Source organism: Solanum verrucosum, unplaced genomic scaffold, assembly GCF_900185275.1.
Source record: "Solanum verrucosum unplaced genomic scaffold, falcon-dt-bn FXZP01000235.1, whole genome shotgun sequence".
Taxonomy (NCBI): Eukaryota; Viridiplantae; Streptophyta; class Magnoliopsida; order Solanales; family Solanaceae; genus Solanum; species Solanum verrucosum.
This window is the reverse complement of record NW_026019948.1, coordinates 1,120,894-1,144,823: the sequence shown is the minus strand read 5'-3', so window position 1 is coordinate 1,144,823 and position 23,930 is coordinate 1,120,894. Positions and strand designations below refer to the sequence as shown.

At 33.2% G+C, this 23,930-nt stretch overlaps 3 protein-coding genes and 1 pseudogene across 3 annotated transcripts; all 4 read right to left on the bottom strand.

The window, feature by feature from the left end:
• Positions 1 to 1,172: 1,172 nt before the first annotated feature.
• Positions 1,173 to 3,902, bottom strand: LOC125811280 (metal transporter Nramp2-like). Its single transcript, XM_049490787.1, has 4 exons — positions 3,483 to 3,902; positions 2,541 to 2,677; positions 1,793 to 2,445; positions 1,173 to 1,376 (listed from the first exon to the last, which is right to left on the bottom strand). The coding sequence occupies exons 1-4, from the start codon at positions 3,821 to 3,823 to the stop codon at positions 1,173 to 1,175; spliced, it is 1,335 nt and encodes a 444-aa protein (XP_049346744.1). The 5' UTR covers positions 3,824 to 3,902.
• Positions 3,903 to 4,693: 791 nt separating this feature from the next.
• On the bottom strand, positions 4,694 to 8,833 carry LOC125811270 (metal transporter Nramp2-like). The gene is made up of 4 exons (XM_049490779.1): positions 8,024 to 8,833; positions 7,370 to 7,506; positions 6,615 to 7,267; positions 4,694 to 5,414 (listed from the first exon to the last, which is right to left on the bottom strand). Exons 1-4 carry the CDS (start codon positions 8,629 to 8,631, stop codon positions 5,190 to 5,192), a joined length of 1,623 nt encoding a protein of 540 aa, XP_049346736.1. The 5' UTR covers positions 8,632 to 8,833; the 3' UTR covers positions 4,694 to 5,189.
• Positions 8,834 to 16,599: 7,766 nt separating this feature from the next.
• Positions 16,600 to 18,911, bottom strand: LOC125813373 (cytochrome P450 81Q32-like; annotated as a pseudogene).
• Positions 18,912 to 20,768: 1,857 nt separating this feature from the next.
• LOC125813363 (cytochrome P450 81Q32-like) lies at positions 20,769 to 22,999 on the bottom strand. The gene is made up of 2 exons (XM_049492864.1): positions 22,082 to 22,999; positions 20,769 to 21,457 (listed from the first exon to the last, which is right to left on the bottom strand). Exons 1-2 carry the CDS (start codon positions 22,997 to 22,999, stop codon positions 20,834 to 20,836), a joined length of 1,542 nt encoding a protein of 513 aa, XP_049348821.1. The 3' UTR covers positions 20,769 to 20,833.
• Positions 23,000 to 23,930: the final 931 nt, after the last annotated feature.

The window sequence follows — 23,930 nt, the reverse complement described above, 5'->3', positions numbered from 1 at the left end:
AAGTCTCCCTTAAAAAAAACACTTTTTTTTTTATAAAAAAAAACATAAATACTTTTTGGCAAGCTTGGCCAAACACGTAAAAATTGTTATGACTACTGACTAATCTTGTTCCAAATTTGGATCTCGAAAATGTGTTGAAATTTCACCATAAGGTTTTATTAAAAATATTTCCTAATTTAGGATTTTTTTGGTCAAAATTTTAGTGTAATTTTCAAAAGGAAGTCCAATTAATGACAGATTATGATGGAGCTGAAATAGTAAACAGAATATTTCTCCTCGTAGAAAATCAGTTGCTACAAATATTGATATATATTTATTAGTCCCCGTCTCAAATTACTCGTCACATTTTTATGAAGAGTCAAACCATCTAAATTTTGACCAACGTGCTAAGATGTAATTAGATTAAGGTTAGAAAAGTAGCTAAATAAGTATTCTAGGGTAAAAGGGGTAGTGATATTAATACACATCTATTAAAAAATATCAAATACAAGTCAAATGTAGTTGACCAATATACATTGAGAGAGGAACCATAACCAATATATAGTTTTGACACAAGGCAAGGACATAGCTAGAATTCTAGTTACAATTTTGATAAAACTCAATAATTTTGATCAAAACTCTGTATTTGTATTAAGAAATTTACTTAATATATATAATACTTTATCGAGAACCTAGTAAGCTGCATTTTCTAAATTTACCTATGTCTTACCCGCCTAGACTAAAAAAGCTTCCCAATCCAGTTAGTGCTAGAGGCAATGTGGCAGAAAATATCTGCTTGTGATACATTAGTCATCTCTATCTATGTGGTTAGGACTATGTAAAAATACTATCGGATGTGTGTCAGATCCTCGAAAAGCTATGCATTTTCGGAGAATCAACTACGAGTGCGGCAAGATATTTGAAAGGTCTAGACAACATAAATCTTCATGCTTGATTCCCTTGTATCTTGATATTCTAATAATGAGACACTTCAAACATATAATCTATATGGACTTGATCAGTGCCTCAGCTTTTGTCATAGCTCTCTAGTGCTGTTATCACAATCAAGAACTCTTCCTTTACTAATGTAATCTCCTGTTTTGCACTAAAGCTCCCTCTATGCCCAGGGTCCCGGGGACGGGACGGACCACAAGGGCTATGTGACCAAGAGGTCACGGGTTCAAGTTGTAAACTCAATTTGTAAGGTGAGTAAAACCATTCAACTCTGCACGGTTATGACGTTGGGAAATGAGATAAACAAGAAAAGCCACATACGCAGAAGCTCCCAGGCAAGCCACAAAACCAAACAACAGGCCATTAACTTCAGAAAGGAAGAAGCTCAACATGACATATCCATTGATCATTATTACCAGGGCAGCTACTGTCCACACAGTTCTCTGCAATCAAAAATTAAAGTGTATGAGATACTGAGCATAAAATCCTCTGTCTTAAATTCAACAGAAAAGGGTCAAAAATTCCTGTCTTTGAGAATAAACAGATTCTAGCCTATATAGGGGGTTAATACCTCAGATGGTCACTCAACTATCCAGTCTTTCCTCAGAAAGTCACTCACATGGTGACTTTTTAGTGAAAATTAAAAGTTGAGTGACTTTCTGAGGCAAAAGTGGATAGTTGAGTGACCATCTGAGGTATTAACCCCCTATATAGGCTATATGAAGGAGAGCCAATTAATTATATGCAAGACAAACATGTTACAGTTTAGTGAATAGAAATGATCATCATCGTGCTAAAAGGCGCGTTAACAAAGCAATTTCTATTATAAATAAGTACGGTAGGGCTTTTGATGCCTAACCTCCATGAGCTTCCCAATCTTGAAGATTCCCATGATCTTTTCATTTGACACTAATGTTAGAAGAGGTATGATAGCAAATGGAATCTGCATGCCTTGAAGCACGTTTAGCCATTCATTGAGAACATCGAGTGAATCTTCTGATCTGTTGAAATAGATGGCCACGATTATGGTTGGTACAATGGCACAACTCCTCGTAATCACTGACCTTATCCATTTCTTCATCTGCAGATTCAGAAAGCCTTCCATTATAAACTGTCCAGCATAAGTACCTGTCATGGTGCTACTTTGACCAGCTGCCAAAAGGCCAATGCTCCATATGTAGAGAATTGGGAAAACCCCCCCACCATATCTTTCTTGAAGATATTGCCCTGCATTTACTAGGCCTATACTATCAGCTTGCAAAGTTCCATAAAAACCCTTAGCGAACACAGCTGTTACCATCAAATTGATAGAGAACGAAACAAAAACAGCAATGTAAGACTCAATTGAGTAGTAGTTCAGTGCCTCTTGCACTTTGTCTTTCTTTTTGGGATCAATTTTTCTAGACTGCACCAAAGCGGAGTATAGAAATACGTTGTGAGGAGTTATGACACAGCCGACAACTCCAACAGCCGTCTGAATTGTCTTTGAGCTGAGTCTAGGTAGCCATAGACCTGAAAAATGTTCAAGCTAAAGAATTTAATGTAGGAACAGAATTGATATAGACTACATTAATACAGAAATGTACATGTGAATGCCTGATTCTGACCTATTATGAGTTCCTTGCTACTAGGCCTAGTTTCAGCAAACATCCAGGCAAATGATAATGCCATAGTGGAAATTAGAACAGCGAAAAACGCTTCTAGTTTCCTAACTCCATAATTTTCCAGAAATAAGAAGATGAAGCTGTTATTCAAACAAAACAATCATTGTCAGCAGTGACGGAGCCAGTAATTCAAGTAAGGACATTCAAAAACGAAAAAGGAATTCTTATACCAAGGAGATTCAACAACTTATATATATACAAAAAAAAAAACATTTTTTCCCTATCTATGTAGTGTAATTTTTCAAAGAAGTAGGTTCAATTGACCCTCCTTTGGCTCCCCCCCTGATTGTCCGCAGAGCAACAGACCTATCGACTCCAAAAACATTTTATAGTATAGAGTTCAGTTCATATTTTGTAAGGCAAGAAATCAAAAGCTAACTTTTTTTCGATTTCAATTGATTGAATAACAACAACAAAGGGGGAAAACAACATCCAAGTTTGTGGTCTAACGATCAATAATGTGGGCGAAACTTATGTGAGGCAGGGGCTAATAAGTCCTAGCACAAACAAAAAAAACTACTGTAAGTGGTTTCTTCTATTCTATCAGAGCATTGCTGGAAAGAATTATCGGTAGCAGGGTACAACAACAACAACATACCAATGTAGTCATACAAAGTGAGGTCTGGGAACCTCATAGGTACAGAGGTTGTTTCCGCTAGACCCTCAACTCAAGGAAAAACAATCCAAGGCAATCCAGAAAAAGAAGTAACGTAAGTACAAGAAACAATAGATTGTAAAACTCAATAGATAATAACAAAACAATAGTATAACAAGAAAATACTATAGTCCAAGTACAAAAAACAATTATCGGTAGCATGGTATCGGACAGCATACTTCAAGGTACTCGCAAAATGGCACGGAAACCAAAGTAAAAGGAGAACTCACCAATCAGAAGCAGTAATGAGTACACCACCCCAAAGAGGAATAACCCCTTGACTAAGTATCTTAATAGCAATAGCACTTCCTATAACTTCCTGAATATCAGCTCCAATCAATGCCACCTCCGCCATTAACCAAAGCAAAATCCTTGCCCAATTTGGATACTCCTCCCGGCAGATCTCAGCCAAATGCCGTCCTGTAGCAACACCCAACCTAAGGGACAACAACTGAATGAGCAACCCCATGAAAGTAGACCACATAAGCAACCATAGCAACGAGTAGCCCGCGATAGCTCCAGCCTGCAAATCTCCCTCCAAATTCCCTGGATCGAGAAATGCAACACTCATTAAAAATCCAGGCCCTATAAACTCCCATAACTTCTTCCATGAGAAATGCGGGACCACATCAAGGGCCTCAGCTCTGTCTATTTCAATGGCCAAAATTTTATTCTTATCATTATCATCATCACCATCATTGTCAGATAATAGACGATTAAATTCTCGATCCTGGGGTACATGTTTGTTGATTTCTACGACGCCATCATCCTCCGATGATGGAGAATTCACCATAGTTCTACGTGTATTTTCTCAAATTTTTATTGCTCTAATATGACCAAGAGACTTACATCTTGTCATATAAATTTAAAATATGATCCATCAGCGTCGGTGATTAAGGTTGGGGACCATCATTTGCATTTATTTTGTTCTTGCACTTTTTTTCTTTCACGTCATAAAGCCGGAGGAATACGCTCATCGAAAGCAATGTCGATATATTTAATGTACATTTTCTACCTCACCCCGTTGCCAAGTCAAAATCAGACAAATATCAACAATAATATAAAAAAGAAACTCAATTGACTTGTTAAAAATAGTTTGTTCATAAAAAATCTCTAATTAAGAATACGTGTGGGTAGGGGTGATAGTGCGTAAGAGTTAAGATCATCAAAATGTGCTTTACTAATAATATCAGTTCGAAAGATTTTTTTGTGTCTCGCACAACAGACAACCTCATTTTGTCTTATAAGTAGGTGGACCCAAAATCTGTCTTATGGACCCAAAATATGTAAAATTTGAGTTCACCTAATTGTGTAGATGAATAGAGGCATTTTCCCCCTTTTTTACTCCCTTAATTTGGTATCAAAATCATCCAAATAGAGCACAAAATGAAAGGTCACTCCCATCTACAACAAACCAAGTTAAAAAAAGAGAAGCCATGAATTGAGCAAAAGCATCAAAAGCCTATCACAAGTAAAGATCCAAACACTTCACTTGTGAGTATTGATGTAAGTCACTTCTAATCAGCTGAACCAAAAACTACATTACTGCACAATAGAAATTTTTCTTGCAAAAAAATTAATGACTTTGAAGTTCTGTCTCTATTCGATAAATACAACATTGTGGATCGTTTATGCCTGCAATGAACAAGTATCTTCATCCGGCGGACTATATACTTTCTTCATCCTCTATATATAACTGATGTCAATATTTCGGGATAGTTTGCTCCATTATTTCTTTTGGGGAACCTACAGCTAAAAGCAAATGCTGACAGTTTCTGGAAATCTATTATGACAGTTAGGACATAATGAAATTGGAATCTCTTCAGATGAAAGAATGCTTCAGTAGTCAAACTTCCTGAGCCATGGCCTCTCTGCAATGTAGTGATTTACTATATTTACGACGTTTGGATTTGACGGAATGTATTATCTTAGATGTCTCATTGACCAGCATAGCTATATCCTTTTGTGCGGAGTAGGTTGAACCAATTGGCAACATTGCCACCCCCATGTGAAATAAGGTATAAAATGAAGGCAATATAACCAGCAGTCCCAGCACAGACAAGAAAAGCAAACAGCAATCCGTTGACCTCAGAGACAAAGAAGTCCAGCAAAAGATAGCCGTTTATCACCATCACAAGTACAGCAATAGTCCATGCAACTCTCTACAGTAATAGAACAGGCAGTTCAAAATAGGATTCACATAAAAAAAACGCACTCGACAAAAGACTGTCGAAAATTTAGGATACAAAAGCTGAAACGCTAATGAATTTACAACAGCTTCACGCATGCAATAAGATTAACTTAGTCCTGATAATTTTAACGAATCAACCTGATAACTCTGAAAGGACTGTACATTTTATGTAGTTTGTCTTATTCATAGCTGTGTCAAGCTGGCTACGACGACAAAACAAATTAAAAGAAGATTTTTTATGGAATGGAATGTGTTGCAAATTTTTACTAAGATCCTCCATTATCAATTTCATTCAGATATTTATCATTAAGCATAGAAAGGTGTAGCCGGTCAATGAAGATGGAATGGACCATGGAGACTATCATTCAATTTCCAGAAGAGACAAAAGAAGCTAGTTATTTATTCGCATCTGTTTAAGCTATGCTGTACAAAGTTAACCGGTATTGTGCTGGTGGGAGGCACAGCTCTCATTAGATTAGTCAAGGTGACTCTGATTCTGACACCATCATTATCGAAATAAATGAAAACAGTATAAAATATATATCATTAATTTCAAAGTTTTGCATTTAGACATCAAACACGCCTAGGACCTATGATATATGGACTAGGATGTGGATACATATCCGAAATCTGGTTAAAAGGGTACATGCAGGTATTACTAATCTTTTTTATATTCTACTCATACCATGTCACACCCATTCGATACGGGTTACATCGAAACAATTGAAGGATCCATGTATCGTAGCAAAAGACTACTAGCTCAAAATAAGTAAGACGATTCTAATTTCTAGAAGCATATCCACATTGAAACACAAGAAACTGACTTGATCGTGTAACTATTTATGCTATTATGACCAAACAAGCACCTTTCACATATCTAGACACTCACGATGATAATCAGAAACTAGGTTGTTTTTGCTAACTTTATAGTTTTGATTTTTTCCGTTCTCATTCAACAGTTTAAAAATTCTGCACTTTCTGACATCAAACTCACACAAAATTGCTAGCCACCAAAATAACTGAGATGATTTGAATTTTAAAATCATAGCTGATGTGGGAAGAAATAAATAAATGAAGGAATTGACCATGCTTGAGACAGTTTCATGTCTAATCTTAAGAAAGTAAATAGACATGAAAGTCAAAACTAAAGATAATGGGAAAGGGACCTTACCTCGAGAGTAGGCCCAATTTTGAAAGTACCCATTATATCCTCCTTGGACACCAATGTTAAAAGGGGAATAAGAGCAAAAGGGATCTGTATAGACTGGAGCACATTAAGCCACTCATTCAAAACGTCGAGTGATGATTCAGATCTATTAAAAATCAGAGCAACAATGATTGTTGGCACAATGGCACAACTTCGAGTAATCAGTGCCCTAAGCCATTTCTTCAAACGTAGATCTAGAAAACCTCCCATAATAAACTGTCCAGCATAGGTACCGGTTATCGTACTACTCTGCCCAGCTGCCAGTAACCCAATGCCCCAAATATAGAGAATTGGGAACAGTCCCCCACCATACTTGTCCTGAAGAAACTGCCCTGCATTTACAAGGCCTAAACTACCAGCTTGCTCACTGCCATAAAATCCCTTGGCAAAGACAGTTGTAACAAACAAATTGATCATAAAGGAGATAAGAAGCGCAAAGGAGGATTCTATTGAGTAGTAATTCAGTGCCTCCTGAACCTGCCCTTTTTTCTTCAAATCGATCTCTCTGGATTGCACCAAAGCTGAATGCAAGAAGACATTGTGAGGCATTATTACACAACCAACTACTCCAACAGCCTGCCGAACTGTCCTTGAACTGAGTTTTGGAATCAAGAGACCTGTGAAGATAATGAAATGTGTTTGAACCAAAAACACATCAGCACCTACCCAATATGATACCATGTAATTAAACTAAACAAACGCTAAAATAAGAAAAGCACCTGCTAAAAGCTCCTTCCCATTTGGTTTGGCATCTCCAAACATCCAAGCAAAGGACAGTGCCATAGTCGAAATTAGAACAGCAAACACAGCTTCCAACTTCCTTATACCATAGTTCTCAAGAACCAAAAGAAGAAAGCTGTTTACAAAACAGAACAAAAGAAAAACTAGTCAACAGATTGATCAATTAACAAGGGGAGCATGCAATCGTAAGTTCAGCCTTATGATGGTATGTAATGCAAACCAGAACACCAAAGCAGATTAATTCCATTAAAGGGTACTACATCAGCCAATCAACTACACCTCAATCCTGAAAAGATGGGGTTGGCTACATGAATCCTTTGTATCCATAGTCCATTCCCTCTATTCAGGTCCAAAACTATTACGGCAAACTAAGGGTTATTTAAATCTTGTAATCGTCCCTGCATTACATACAAGTCTCTAAATAGAACAGAAATACATTTAACAAACCCTTGCATGAAGAAGAAACATACTACATGTAAAAGCAAACTATGATCTCAGTTCATGAGCATTGAACAGACTGTACATTTCGCATCCAAGTGGCAAACAAAATAAAACTACTACTGAATAAATGCTGATTTCAACTAAAGTAGTGATCTTTTGAGTTAAACAACTCCAATTAGACGAAAATTTACCAATCAGAAGCAGTAATAAGGACACCAGCCCAAAGTGGTAAAACCCCACGACTGAGTATCTTAATTGCAATGGCACTCCCTATCACCTCCTGAATATCGGCTCCAATCAGAGCCACCTCAGCCATGAACCACAGTAGAAGCCCAGCCCATCTAGGATACTCCTCCCGGCAAAGCTCCGCCAAGTGCCGGCCTGTTGCAACGCCAATTCTGGCAGACAGTAGCTGGATCATCAAACCCATAACAGTGGCCCATAACAACAGCCATAGAAGCGAGTAACCCGCAATTGCCCCAGCTTGCAGATCCCCCTCCAAATTCCCCGGATCCAAAAAAGCTATACTCATTAAGAATCCAGGACCCGTGAACTGCCATAGCTTCTTCCACGAGAATGGAGGCACCGTGCTATAATCAACACCGTCGATCGGTACTGAATCGAATTCAACGACGTGGATCTTCTCCCCAGATCCGTACGCAAATTCTTCTTCGCCGTCATCAGCATCGCCGTTAATTAACGGCGACGTTGACTGTGGCAGCGGGGCGGTAAGAAGGTGACGAGATTCTTCGTCTTTGGAATCCGGAGAGGTATTTTCTTGCTGTGGAGGGGAGCTCATTGTCTCATTGTAACAGTCACCGGAATTCCTCAGTTCAGGTAATCCTTTGTTCGTAATTGCTATAAGAGGAGGCGTATGTTAGAGAAAAGGTGGCGGCGGTGGTGGCGGCGGTGGTGGAGGAATCAGAAATATGCCCGATAAAGAAAGATTAAGGTATTGTGCCGGGCTCGTGGCACTCACTGGCAAAGGTCGTTATATATATTTTGTATCAGCTGTTTTTCGGATGTTTCGTGTACTACTCTATTATCCTATCAGATTTAACGAATCAATATTTTGATTTGAAATCAGATTGATACTAAATTAAAGTTTTATTTCAATGTGAAATTTGATTTTTTTGTTTATATATATTAAAATTCTACAAGTTATGATAACTATGAAAAATTTCTTAATTCTTATAAGTAAATGAGCAAACAATAATTTATGAACAAGATATCATAAGACACCATATTGATAAATTGCATGTCATCAAATATTTGTGATTACAAATTTTAAAATATATCTAACTTTATAAAAATTCACTAATCAATAATAATATTAATTAGTTTTTCTTTAATATAATTCTTTTACATGGTAAAAAAAACAAAATATCGAATATAAGTTTTTTTTTTTTTGGCAAATTATGAATACTTTTATGCCAAACTAGTTATTCTGATTCATGAGTTAAAATTTCAATTTCAAAATTTAGGAACTTGAAATTATAATTTCAAACTCGTTGTGTTTTTTTAAAAAAAAAATGAAAGGATTGATTGCTACATTTTCTACAACTCGTTAGCCAAAAGGGAAATTTTCATGTAATCCAATTTAAAAGACTTTTAACACTTGTAGAAAATGTAAAGGAAGTCTAAGATTGAATTTTATTATTCTATATATATATATATAAAATAAAAAATAAGTCACAATGCAACTATGATTGTAACTATTTTGTTAGTTTTCAACCAAAAGCTAACAAGATTTTTAGTTACATATTTAAATAATAAATATGTCATTTCTATATATATTTATTACTCATTCCTTCTGAATTTGTTAATCTGATTTTGATCTGACACATAGTTTACGAAAGTAAATTAGATTTGAGAAAAAACATTAAGTGGTACTTGAAGTTGTCCCAGATTTTCAAAAAAAGACCTTAACTTTGTGTGCGTCCTATTACCCCACAAAACATTCAAAATCACAATAAATACACATTTTTTACACAATATTTCCACTTTGGACAAAAATATCCTCGAATGTGCAATTTCTTAAAAACAAAAAGTCGGACCCATTATTGATGTATTCAAGGATGCTTTGGTAATTTCCTGTGATGAATTCGTTTTGTTTGTTTCTTTTAAATTTATTTTACTATACTAAATAATTCTATAAAATATTATGAATCACGATAATTAATTACTTAAATATTTAAAAGATATAAAAATATATAAAAGATCTGATTGACTCTTCAAATTTTACCGGTGACACATAAATTGGGACAAATGAAATAATATATATTATTTGAAATTTTCTTAGAAAGTACTATAAATTACAGTAATTAACAGCTAGAAATATTTTAAAGACAAAAAAAATTGATTGAATCTCAAAAAATTTTTAGTACTATATAAATTGAGAAAGAAGAAATGACCTCTATTATTTGAAAATGGCGTAAAAGTATTACAAATCATACAATAAGAATTAACAATTTAAAATTTTAAAAGACTTTAATGTTTTATACTTATTCTATTCCACTTTGGACAAAAATATCCTCCCAATATGCATATTTTTTTAAACAAAAAGTGGGATCCATTATTGATGTATTCAAGGATGCTTTGATAATTTTCCTATGATTAATTTGTTTTGTTTGTTGTTTAATTTTTTTAAATAATTATATAAAATATTATAAATCACAATAATTATTTACTTCAATATTCAAAAGATATAAAAATATGTAAAAGATCTGATTAACTCTTCAAATTTTATCGGTGACACATAAATTGGACAAATGAAATAATATATATTATTTGAAAATTACTTAGAAAGTACAATAATTTACAGTAATTAACAATAGAATATTTTAAAGACAAAAAAAATTGATTGAATCTCGAAATTTTATTAGTACCACATAAATTGAGAAAGAAGAAATAACCTTTATTATTTCAAAATTGCGTAAAAGATATTACAAATCATACAACAATAATTAGCAATTTAGAATGTTAAAAGACATAAACATTTTTTTACCATAGTTAACAATAATTAAAAATTAAACTATTTTAAATTAATATTAAAGTTTGATAAACTCTTTAATTTTGTCTTTGTCACATAAATTGAAACAAAAAATAATACATATTGGGCCCGTGCTAGCATGGGCTCCGATTTCTAGTATGTATATATATATATATATATATATATCTTAAACTGAATAGTCAAGATTCATGCCATCAAACTCTACTAATTTGAGATTGAGATATTGTAACAAGGATGAATCTAGAAGGTTCATTTTGGATAAATTTAAATTTAATAATTTTTGTTCAAATTTTATAAATCTATTGAAATTTTGTCAAATATTTAATAATAAATTTAATTATAATAACACAAATAATTGAGATCGTTATATAAAATCATAAATTTATAGATATTGAGTTTGTCTGGTTAACTATTGTTCCAATTGTACTAACACTTCACTGCCAAAGAAACTTTGTTCTCTTGAACTTATTATTCTCTTCATCCTATTTTGTGTATTGTGTTTGATTGGTTGAGTCTTCCGTAATAACGATTGAGAAATGAGGAATTTAATTTTAAAAAAAGTATGATTTAGGCACTTCTTATTTCTTAAGTTGATTTATATAGCCGAGTTGAATTGGTTTTAACAGAATATCATAAATGAAATTATTTCTTTTTTAACGATGTCAGACTCTCATTAATATTATTCACACTCCAATATGACTGATTGTGCAAGGAGGTACAGGGTGGGGGTGAGAGTGGTGAGTCTCCCACATTGACTTAGAAATGTGGAACTTTATTTCTTTATATGACTTGCTCCAAAAAATATGCCACGTAAAATGAAATACAGAAAGTAGTACTCCGTTTGTCTCAATTTATGTAGCATTTTTTCGGATTTCGAAATTTAAATAAGTCTATCTTTGACTGTAAATTTTTCATATATCTTTTAAATAGTTTTAATTGTCAATTATTGTGTCTTATAGTACTTTTTACGTAGTTTATAAATATATAAATTTCATTTCAAAGAATTTGAATATTCCATGCGCAAATTCTCAGTCAAATTTAAACTGTTTGACTCTCAAAAAAATGAAAAGTATAACATAAATTAAGACAGAGTGAATACTTTTAAAAAAATATAATTTTCTTATATTACGCTACTCTTTACTTGATAGGTACATGATAATCAATTAGTGCTTAATTAGGCAAAAGGTGAAAAAAAGAACAAAAGTTAAAAATATAAAGAAATTTGTTGCTTTTATTTTTCTTTCCCAAAAGTTCTCTTTTCGAAAAATAATTCAATTTTGCTGTGTCATATCATCACTGTGTAAAGTTTTCTTTTTTAATGCTTAAAACAAACGAATTGCACGAACTTACTTAGATGCTTGGAGCAAAGGCATATTGTGGTCACTAATTGGAGCAAATTTGAATTTACATATTATAAGATTTATTTTTGAGATTATTGTGACGTCCCTAACAAAATAATTTTATTATTATAATTTATAATATAGACTTGAAATCGAAATATCTAATCAAGGATGGAGGAATCCTACTCGTCTCACCATCACAATCCACATTACTTACAAGTTTTATTTATTAAAGCATTAGAAGTATCTTTAATGCAATCAATAATTTGTTGAAATCCTTTTTTCGAAGTGGATTCATCTTTAGGACAAAGAAATAGACACATTATTTTGTTTTTTCTATTAATAACTTCGTATAAAATAATAAAAGAACAATTAATTTAGAAGAACAGAGAAGAATATCGCATGCTTTATTTTTTGTGATAAATGTTATACGTGAATTGTGTATTTTTTTTGGTAATATTTATTATTTGCACAATGGTTATAATATTAATGCATGCGTTTATATACAAAATTACCCTCTTTTACCGTGACTAATTAATGTATAATTTTAGCTTTTTAAATCACTTGCTTATAATAATTTTTTCTAAATATGTCTCGTTTTCGATTAATTGAGGATATAAATTATTATTTTTTTGAGCAACACCTTTTCAAGTGGTTATCGATAACACTTTTTGGCGTTTCAACTATTTTTTCTTTTATTTTTTTGCTTTAATCTTTAAAAGTTCAAGTGTGTTACATAAAAATCAAATGTGTAAAAATTTCTAAAAGATTTACATAATTAAATCAAATGTGTATATTAAATTTTTTAAAACTAGTAGTATTATATATTCTAGACCTATAATTTTAAAAATTTAACGGTTTATATTAAGAACGTAAAGGTCAAACCGATCAAATTTGCATCTTTTCGTAATAGTGCACACATTCTTTCAAAATCTTGAATACACCTCTTACTCGGCTTGCTCAAGATTGAATCACAAACACAAGGATTTTTAATCCTCTATGCTAACCATTCTCTACATAGGGGAATTTTCGCAAATAGCCATTATAATAAACTTAATTATGCTCCATATCTATAGTTTGCATATTTACGGGTTGTAGCTATAGTTTAAGCTGTCTCATTTGTATAATTCGCAGGTCTGTATAATTCACGGGTACATTTGTATAATTAAGTTATTTTTGTATAAACTCAAAGTAACAAATTTATACAATTACAAACATCAGAAGTGTGAACAGTTATATTATACAAATTCCGAATTATACAAAAGTTATACAAATTATATTATACAAATTTTGAATTATACAAACGTGCGAATTATACAAAACTAAAAAATTGAGCCGCGTAATTATAGCTAAAAATATATCGCGAATTATAATTAAGGCAAACCATAACTATGTTAACTAATTAACTAGTATATATTTGCTTATACACGTAATTTTCTCTACATATCCTCTATTTTTTTAAATAATTTGACATAAACATATTAGGTATAAATAAAAATAATAATCATGAAAGTGGATCTTAATTTATAGACTTTTGAAAATATAAGATGGACACAATCGAATTGCGTAATTCATTAGGCAAAGAATTACGTCGTTTAGGGGGGGGGGGGGAGGGGGGGGGGGGAAGAGAAAACGTATGAAATGCACTAAAAGTATGAGGGACATATCATAACAGAATTTTAGATCTTTATACTCAAATCTTATCAAAATGAAGTTCTTTGGTCTTCTAAAGTTTTTTTTTTCTTTTCTAAAACGAAAGCAAGAAGGCATTATACTTATTCTGTTCAAATATTCCTGTTTTTGTTTTCTAGAGCATCAAGCCATCAACTAACTAGTCATCTCACTTTCCGAAGAAGTATCGGGGAGAGTAATGTGCACCTATATAAACTAAGTTAAAGGTAAAAATATGGAATATATGAATGTGTGATCTCTTTGTAAAATTAGGTATTTTATGTATATGTTTTTTTAAAAAAAAATTGATATAATATTATATGTTGACACTCATACTTTAAGAAGAACAATGATGCATTTGATTGAAGATTGAGTTATTTACCTAAAGGTCTATGAATTAATTCTCATTAAATATATATTTTTTCCTTTTTAATAAAATGGCGGGACGTCACTTTGACTAGTTCATATGTCTTTAGTGGTGCACTCACTGTCTTCATATATGAGTCCACCTCTACTTATTTTATTCCTACCTTATGATATAGGAGGTTATTTTCGATAGGTCATCAACTCAAACAAAGCATATCAAACTAATTACTAGTAAAAAAGTAAATATAGTACTAAAGTACCAATTCTTGCTATATCAAATGCCACCAGTATAAGATACAGAAGTGACATTACTCCCTCCGTTCCTATTTAGATGTCATTACTTTAGATTTTACACCCTTTAAGAAATTAGGTAAATTTATTAATGTATCCTTGTTTAGTGTTCTCTTGATGTCATTTTTTCAATAAATGAACATGAATTAATTTATTTTGATTAATTAATTTGACCAATGAATATGAATAAATTATTTAGCTTTTCTATGTTGGTCAAATTCATACTTTCTAAGCTAATACTCCCTCCGTTCATTTTTAGTTTTCATGTTGCGCTTTTCGAAAGTCAGTTTGACTAATTTTTAAAGTTAAATTAGATTATATTAATTCGATATTTAAAACAAAAAATCAGATTTTCAAAAACTATACGAAAAAGTAGTATAAATTGCAATTTTTTGCATATCAATGCGATGAAAAATACATCGTAAAATGTTAGTCAAAGTTCTTATCGTTTGACTCTAAAAATGGACATCATGACAACTAAAAATGGACAGAGGGAGTAATTCTCAAGGGTAGATTAGAAAGAATAATGTCATTTATGCATTGATTTGGTGAAATGACAAAGATTAAAAAATATTTATATTTAGTAAGACCGACGTGTAAATAGGAACGGAGGGGAGGGAGCAAAACTTTTGGACCTTTTTCTAACTTGGTCATTCCATTTTTAGCATGAGGAACATTATTTTGCCCCCACATACACAAATTTATCGAAGATTGATGAGTAGATGGTTCTATTTTAACCATGAAACTAAAATGGTGGCATCTTAAAGCAGCACCATTAGATCATTCAAAGTTTTTCACACCACTTGTTTAGTATGTCTGGCCCTGCTTTGTTATTCTCCTTGTCCATTATGAAATTTTGATCCTATCCACTATCCAATCTCTTCTTTTAAAGAAAATTATATTTTTGATAATCTAATGCAAGCCTAGATCTATTAGTAGACGATCATATATATATATATATATATAAACAACATGGTTTATAAGTTAGCTAAATTTTTTATTTTGTTATTGAATGAGATTTCTTGAATGAAAACTCTTTTCAATTTGAATTGTATGAGTTATACAAAATGGGTAGTTTTCATGGATTTATTTTTCAAATTTCTATCATACTTTTTACTAAGGCCGCACTTTAGATTATGTCTTCAATTAATCGAAAAGTTAAAATTCAATTAGTAAAGTAAAAGAAATTAAAAAAATGAAAGTTTGGCATCAAAAGAGGTAATTTGTGCAAATTTTCCTTCTTTCGAGAGAATTGATTTTACTTAAAAAGTCTCAAATATCTTTGTGTACGAATTTTTTGCTTAGGAACAAAATTCTATGCATTGTAGAATTTATAGCTAGACCGACTACTTCAACGACACTTATTCATGAAATCATATTGATATAGTATTAAGAGTCAATTATTGAACCCATAAAAACATTATAACTGGGAATATATTTTTTATCCAAAACTTAAAAAAGAAGCAATTTATGCAAATGATCAAATTTAGAGTTGCCCAAAATGTTGCAACTCAGAAGCACAAACGGCAAACCTCCCGCCGGTGTCGAATATCTCTTCGTTTTGCCCAATCGCCAAATCCAGCAGTAGTAATATGAACTTTCTGATCAATGTAAGTTCAATTTCACTTGCATTATACATCTTCGTTTTCGGATTCTGTCCATATATGCGTGTGTTCAACTGTTTATACGTTCTAGACCTCAATGAATTTGTGATTCTTATGAGTTATGTTGATGAATTTTATTTGAAATGAGTTTATGAGATAATAAGTATTAGTTGAGCGACCATACCAGAAATCGAACTCGCTAAACTAGAATCGACTATTCAAAGTTTCAGTCGCGGATTGCCCTATGATATTAGAGACGCTTTGCGATTATTGATAATCTGATGCTAGTTGGTTAGTGTTATACATGCATACTATCTGTTTGATGAAAGTTCGGGTGCTAATGCCAGCTCTAAGAATCAATATGCTTTGTTAACAACTGAATCCTCTGCAGTACTATAGTTACTATCATGGAACTTATGTTGTATGGTGTTCCTTATGCTTTGCTATATCTTGCTTCAAAAAATGATTTGCACCTCTTCTTACCTGCACGATTCCTTTTTGTTTTTTCGTAATTGTTATTATAAGGTTTCGTTGCTAAATGATAGAATAAGAAAATTGGATCTTAAAAATGCATAGTTATTCATGTGGAATTATGATGGCGTACATTATTAGAATCTCATATTTCAGAAAGAAGTTTAACCATGTGTGGTTGTAGAAAACATTTTGCTAATAGCGGCTGAACCTTTGGTGAAATTGTGAATCCAGTGCCTTCGCTCATATCGATGATCTCACTATTGGGCTTATCCCACTCAAAGCATTGAAGAAGTGAGCCTAGTGCCAATCCAATGACATGAATTGCTAGGTTCTCACCAGGGCAACCCCTCCTTCCTGATCCAAACGGAATAAACTTGCAGCCCTCTTTGACACTGTCAAAGCCTATAAATCTATCAGGATTGAACTTTTCTGGATCCTCCCATACCGTAGAGTCATGATGTATCCCCATGCATTCACTAATAAGATTGTTCCACACGGAACTCGGTAGCCTGCAACTTTGCACTCTTCTGATGAAAGGTGAGGCACAAGTAAAGGGGCTGCTGGATGCATCCGCAATGTCTCATTGATGATGCATCTGATGTAAGGAAGTTGAGCCATATCGGATTCATCAATTAGGCGGTCTTGTCCAACCTGATTGTCAATTTCAGTCTGTGCTGTCTTTAAAATTTCTGGATTGTCAAGCAAGCGTGAAAAAGCCCATTCTAGTGTTACTGCTGAAGTATCTGATCCAGCTTGGAGTAGGATCTGCATGCATAAGAAAACAGAGTGTATAAACTAGTCAACAACATTTAAAGGAACAGTAGATATAGACAGAACTCAGAAGCAAAGACACTCTGCAGGGTCAATGATTTTGGTAGTTCAAATATAGTTTTCATTTCAAGATCTATATCCAGGGTAGGGTAAGGCATATGTAAGTAGAATTATAATAGTCAATATCACCTGCCTATACTATGTACTCCGTCCGTTTCAATTTATTTGTACTAGTTTGACTTGGCAGAGAGTGAAAGAAAGTAAAGAAGACTTTTGAATCTTGTGGTCTAAACATGTAATATGGTATGTTGAAATTTAGGAGCTGTCAAATTAGGAAAAAGACACTCTTTTTCAAACAAAAAAGAGAAGTAATACAACCAAATTGAAACAAAAGGAGTATATATCAATCTTGGTACGGAAGCATTTAGATTCATCTAATCATGTCTTTTTATCAAGAAACTCCAGCAGTATACCAATTTGTATCAAGTTCCATCTGAAGCTTAACATAGTATTAACTCAAGATAACTCAAGCAAAGACAACAAAGAAGATAAACTTCATGTACAAAAAGAAAAAATATAGATGTCTGATAGTCTTACCAGCAGTAGGTTTCTAATTGTTTCATCTGTGTAGTATTCGGGGTCTGTTTTCTGTAAATCTAACAATACTTCCATGATAGTTTTCTTCTTCCCTGCAACAACCTCTGCTGAAGGAAAATAACCACTGGTCTTTAATCGACGATGCTTGTCTAATTCCTTTCGCATAAAGTTATCTCTCTTCTTCTGTAGTTCCATCATCTTTTCCTCAACACTATGCAATCCAAACCACCTCATAAACGGCAAGAAATCCAAAATATTAGCCTTTGGAGTAGTGTTTATTGTATCCTTTGATATATCCTGGAATAGCATAGCTTCTTTCGAGTTCTCTCCATTGTACTTTTTCCCTGCAATCATTCTCGATAGCACATTGAATGTGAAGTTAAAAAGAGATGATTTCATCTCCACAATTTTTTCCGAACTCTCTATGGAGACTCTAAAGAGTCTACGAATCAGGTAGTTTATTTCATCAGAACGGATGCTTGATAGTGTCTGAATTCTATAGGAAGATAAAACTTCAAGAGTGGAAATTCTTCGAAGATTTCTCCAGTGCTCTCCATAAGAAGACCAAGCGAGGCTAGTAAAATTGTACCCGAAATACTTACCACTGAGAAAATCAGGACGATTGGCAAAGATGATATCGTTTTTAGTAAAACATTCTTCTGCTACTAAAGGTGATGAAACAAGGAGGACAGGCCGAGAGCCAAATTGAAGAAACACTACTGAACCATAACTATTCGAGACTTTGAATAAAGCTCTATGGAAAGGTTTACTCAATAAGTAGAGATGGCCAATAAAAGGGAGTGCTGGAAATGAGCTAGGTGGAAGGTTTTGTAGCTTTTTAAGAAAATGGCGGCTGATGATATAAAGAACAAGGAACAGAACTGGGAAATACAGATAAAGACTGTCCATGGATGACCAGAATTGTAATATTATTTCTGATAATTATCTAGTTTTATTAGCTTGTATTAAGATCTTTGCAGCTTAGACAAGAATAAGTAAGTGTCATCAAATCTTGGTTTTGTAATCTAAATTGATCAATCTTTGTAGGCTAGGTATTTGTTTAATCCCTAATAATGTAGGTTAGTTGTAGAGATTTATTATTTATAGAAAATTTATCCTTGTAAACAAACAGGAAGGAATTAAATACTAACAAGTAAACATCCAATAAACAGGACCTTATAATTTATTTAGGCAATTGATGATTGATGACGAATGACAAGACGCAATTTTTCTGGATGTACTCTAATTTAGGTTCATTTGTCCAGTATCAATATGCATTGATATATGAAGTGTATATGTATTCAATAGCATCATTGTATCCAATATCAATTTTATCCGGTGTATCCTATATCAGTTTCATCCATCATGTATCAAGTATGAAATATACATTGATGTATTTGTGCATATATATGTGTATCTGGTATCAAATATGCACTTAAACATTCATCAAATAAGCCAATATCAAATATGCACTGATGTATTAAGTGCATCTATACACAGATACATATCAATCATTATTTCTGGACATGTAAATATTGTCCCCAAGTAAAATTAGACCAAAATTAGAACTGGATAGTTTATGAAAGTGATACCCTGTGGTTAAATAGTTATAGTAGCATGTTTGCTTAGTTAGGTAATTTTTTCCATTATTGAGACCTATAAAACAATAGATCCAAAATTTTGCAACATCATCTTAAAAGTCATTTTTCAACAACAATAGCTAAATGGAAGAGATGTGGAAAATAGGTTGACAATGAATCGGAACTCAGAAGCACAATTTTCTTCCATTTGCTCAATCGCCAAATCCAACAACAGGAGTATGAACAAGGCCTTCACTTTCTAATCAAAGTAAGTTCAATTTCACTTGCATTATACATCTTTATTTTCAGATTCTCTCCATATGTGTGTTCTAGTGCTTATACCTTCTTGACCTCAATGAATTTATGAGTCTCATGAGTTATGTTGGATTTGAAATTCTTGCGGAAACGCCTGGGGCTTACCTTTGCTAAGCTTAATTTTGGTTTTTGTTAATTTCGCCCTAAGATATTGATTATACTTTGTAATTCTTCTGCATATTTCTAAGGGGATGGTATAGTGCTGAAGAAGTTATAACTCTAATTTCGTTAAATTGTTCAAATTGTGTAATCATCAGTTATTGACATTGGTAAGTGACAAAGTGATTTGATTATAATTCAATTCGTGACTTCAAATTTGAATTGCTTTCCTGTTAACCGCATAAAAGAAGCTTTTGGTAATTGTGCTCCAAGATGCACTATAAATTGCTATTTTCCATTTGGTTACTGTTGCATGTAGAGAGTTGATTTCCCATATAGTCACTCAACTAATAGTTATTAGCTCATAAAGTCACATCTCTTCTTGATTATTCCAATGTTTTTTAATAAAGAAAATGACTTTCTGAGATAATAAATTTTAGCTATATGACCATATTAGTTCTTACTCTCTAAACTAATGACTATTCAAGGTTTTAATCACGGATTGCCTTCTAATAATGGGATTTTGATATTAGAGAAGCTTTGCTACTATTGATAATCTGATACTAGTTGTGAGTGTTAAACATACATACTATCTGTTTGATGAAAGCTCGGGCGATAATGCCAGCTCTAAGAATCAATATGATCTGTTAACAACTGAATCCTCTGCAGTACTATAGTTACCATTATGGAACTTATGCTATGTGGTATTCCTTATGCTTTGCTATATTCTTGCTTCAAAAATGATTTGATTCCTCTTTGTTTTTGGTACTTAATATATAAGGTTTCATTGCTAAATGATAGAATAAGAAAATTGAATCTTAAAATTGCTTAGTTCTTCATGTGGAAGTAATGGTGTACATTATTAGAATCTTAGTTACGATCAGATTTCAGAAAGAAGTTTAACCATGTGTGGTCGTGGAGAACATTTTGCCAATAGCGGCTGAACCTTTGGTGAAAGTGTGAATCCAGTGCCTTCGCTCATATCGATGATCTCCCTATTGGGCTTATCCCACTCAAAGCATTGAAGAAGTGAGCCTAGTGCCAATCCAATGACATGAATTGCTAGGTTCTCACCAGGGCAACCCCTCCTCCCTGATCCAAATGGAATAAACTTGCAGCCCTCTTTGACACCTTCAAAGCCCAAAAATCTCTCAGGAATGAACTTTTGTGGCTCCTTCCATACATTAGGGTCATGATGTATCCCCCATGCATTCACTAATAGGACTGTTCCACGCGGAACTCGATAGCCTGCAACCTTGCACTCTTCTGATGAAAGGTGAGGCACAAGTAAAGGGGCTGCTGGATGCATCCGCAATGTCTCATTAATGATGCATCGGATGTAAGGAAGTTGAGCCAAATCGGATTCATCAATTAAGTGGTCTTGTCCAACCTGATTGTCAATTTCTGTCTGTGCTGTCTTTAAAATTTCTGGATTGTCAAGCAAGTGTGAAAAAGCCCATTCTAGTGTTACAGCTGAAGTATCTGATCCAGCTTGGAGTAGGACCTGCATGCATAAGAAAACCGTGTATAAACTAGTCAACAACATTTGAAGGAACAGTAGATATAGACAGAAGCAAAGACACTTAATAGGGTTAATGATTTTGAAAGTTCCAATATAGCTTTCATTTCAAGATCTAGATCCAGGGTAGGGTAGGGAATATATACATAGAATTAAAAAAGTCAATGCCACCTGCCTATACTGTGTACTCCCTCCATTTCAATTTGTTTGTCTTAGTTTGACTTGACACAGAGTTAAAGAAAGTAAAAAAGACTTTTGAATCTTATATTCTTAAACATGTCTTGTGGTATGTTGAAATTAAAGTGTTGTCAAATCAGGAAATAAATATTCTTTTTTCGAAACAAACTAAAAAGAAAAGTATTACAAACAAATTGAAATAAAAGGGAGTATATATCAATCTTAGTACGGAACATTTAGATTCATCTAAGCATGTCTTTTTATTAAGAAATACTAGCAATATACCAATTTGTGTCCAGTTCCATCTGAAGCTTAACATAGTATAAACTCAAGATAACACAAGCAAAGAAAACAATAAAAATAATCTTCAGAGTGTATCTTCATGTACAAAAATAAAAACAAAAACATATAGATCATGTCTGATAGTCTTACCAACATTAGGCTTCTAATTGTTTCATCTGTGTAGTACTCGGGGTCTGTTTTCTGTAAATCTAACAAGACTTCCATGATAGTTTTCTTCTTCCCTGCCACAACCTCTGCTGAAGGAAAAGAACCATTGGTCTTTAATCGACGATGATCGTCTATTTCCTTTTGCATAAAGTTATCTCTCTTCTTCTGTAGTTCCATCATCTTCTCCTCAACATCATGCAAACCAAACCACCTCATAAATGGCAAGAAATCCAAAATATTAGCCTTTGGAATTGTTGTTATTGTAGCCTTTGATATATCCTGGAATAGCTTAGCTTCTTTTGAATTCTCTACTTTCTCTCCATAGTACCTTTTCCCTGCAATCATTCTCGATAGCACATTGAATGTGAAGTTAAAAAGAGATGATTTAATCTCCACAATTTTTTCCGAACTCTCTATGGAGACTCTAAAGAGTCTACGAATCAGGTAGTTTATTTCATCAGAACGGATGCTAGATAGTGTCTGGATTCTATAGGAAGATAAAACTTCAAGAGAGGAAATTCTTCGAAGATTTCTCCAGTGCTCTCCATAGGAAGACCAAGCAAGGCTAGTAAAATTGTACCCGAAATGCTTACCACTAAGAAAATCAGGACGATTGGCAAAGATGATATCATTTTTAGTAAAACATTCTTCCGCTGCTGAAGGTGATGAAACAAGGAGGACAGGACGAGAGCCAAATTGAAGAAACACTACTGAACCATAATGATTCGAGACTTTGAATAAAGCTCTATGGAAAGGTTTACCCAGAAAGTAGAGATGGCCAATAAAAGGGAGTACTGGAAATGGGCTAGGGGGAAGATTTTGTAGCTTGTGAAGAAAATGATAGCTGATGATGTAAAGAACAAAGAAGAGAACTGGGAAATACAAATAAAGACTGTCCATGGTTGATCAGAATTAGTATTATGTCTGATAATTATCTAGTTTTATTAGCTTGTATTAAGATCTTAACAGCTTAGACAAGAATAAATAAGTATAATTAGATCTTGGTTTTATACTCTAAATTAAACAAGAAGTATCTTGCAGGCTATAGGTATTTGTTTAATCCCTAATAATGTAGGTTAGTTGTAGAAATTTATTATTTATAGAAAAGTTATCCTTGTAAACAAACAAGAAGGAATTAAATACTAACAAATTAAACATCCTATAAAGAGGACCTTTGAATTTATTTAGGCAATTGATGATTGATGACGAATGGCAAGACGCAATTTTTCTGGATTTACTCTAATTTATTTTCTTGGAGCAATGGCCTTTAATTGAATTTAATATTTTCTTTCTTAACGTTAGTTTACACACAGCTTGTGCTGAAGTGTACGAATATCCGATTTTGGGACCACTATTTAAGTCATAGGAGACTTTTTTTTTGCAAGTTTATCCATTTCGAGAACAATTTTAGACATACTTGTAGTTGAATGTTTGCTGGTATGACTGAACTTCATTCACATATGACCGAAGTGTGCAAGTATATTTACACATATTTCAGACACATATAGTATATGTTTGACCTAACAGTCTTAAACACTTCAGACAATTATTTAGTTGGCATAGTCCATGTTTGAAGTTGGTTTGAATGAAATATATTGCAATTTTTGTCTGATGTTTGGTTTAACGGTCTCAAACTACATATTCTTGATGAAATTATTGACTTCGCGATTGTTACCTTCCTTCCATCAACACATAAATCACCTAAATTTTTTTGGTTTGGAATTTAATCCTTGATTTTTCATAGTTAGCATCTGGTTTATTGACTGGTAGGCCATGGTTGATCTACTTGCTTCTGCATCTTGATTTCAACGTTGTAATAGTATATTTTATA

Excerpts from the sequence above, each read along its gene's own strand:
- LOC125811270 (XM_049490779.1), bottom strand. The coding sequence starts at position 8,631 with ATGAGCTCCCCTCCACAGCAAGAAAATACCTCTCCGGATTCCAAAGAC. Across the intron at positions 7,507-8,023 it reads CTTATTACTGCTTCTGATTG|CTTTCTTCTTTTGGTTCTTG; the intron begins GTAAATTTTCGT and ends TTTTGTAAACAG. Across the intron at positions 7,268-7,369 it reads TGGGAAGGAGCTTTTAGCAG|GTCTCTTGATTCCAAAACTC; the intron begins GTGCTTTTCTTA and ends TTATCTTCACAG.
- LOC125813363 (XM_049492864.1), bottom strand. The coding sequence starts at position 22,999 with ATGGACAGTCTTTATTTGTATTTCCCAGTTCTCTTCTTTGTTCTTTAC. Across the intron at positions 21,458-22,081 it reads CAATTAGAAGCCTAATGTTG|GTCCTACTCCAAGCTGGATC; the intron begins GTAAGACTATCA and ends TTATGCATGCAG.
- LOC125811280 (XM_049490787.1), bottom strand. The coding sequence starts at position 3,823 with ATGAGTGTTGCATTTCTCGATCCAGGGAATTTGGAGGGAGATTTGCAG. Across the intron at positions 2,678-3,482 it reads CTCATTACTGCTTCTGATTG|CTTCATCTTCTTATTTCTGG; the intron begins GTGAGTTCTCCT and ends TTTGAATAACAG. Across the intron at positions 1,377-1,792 it reads AGATTGGGAAGCTCATGGAG|AGAACTGTGTGGACAGTAGC; the intron begins GTTAGGCATCAA and ends TTTTGATTGCAG.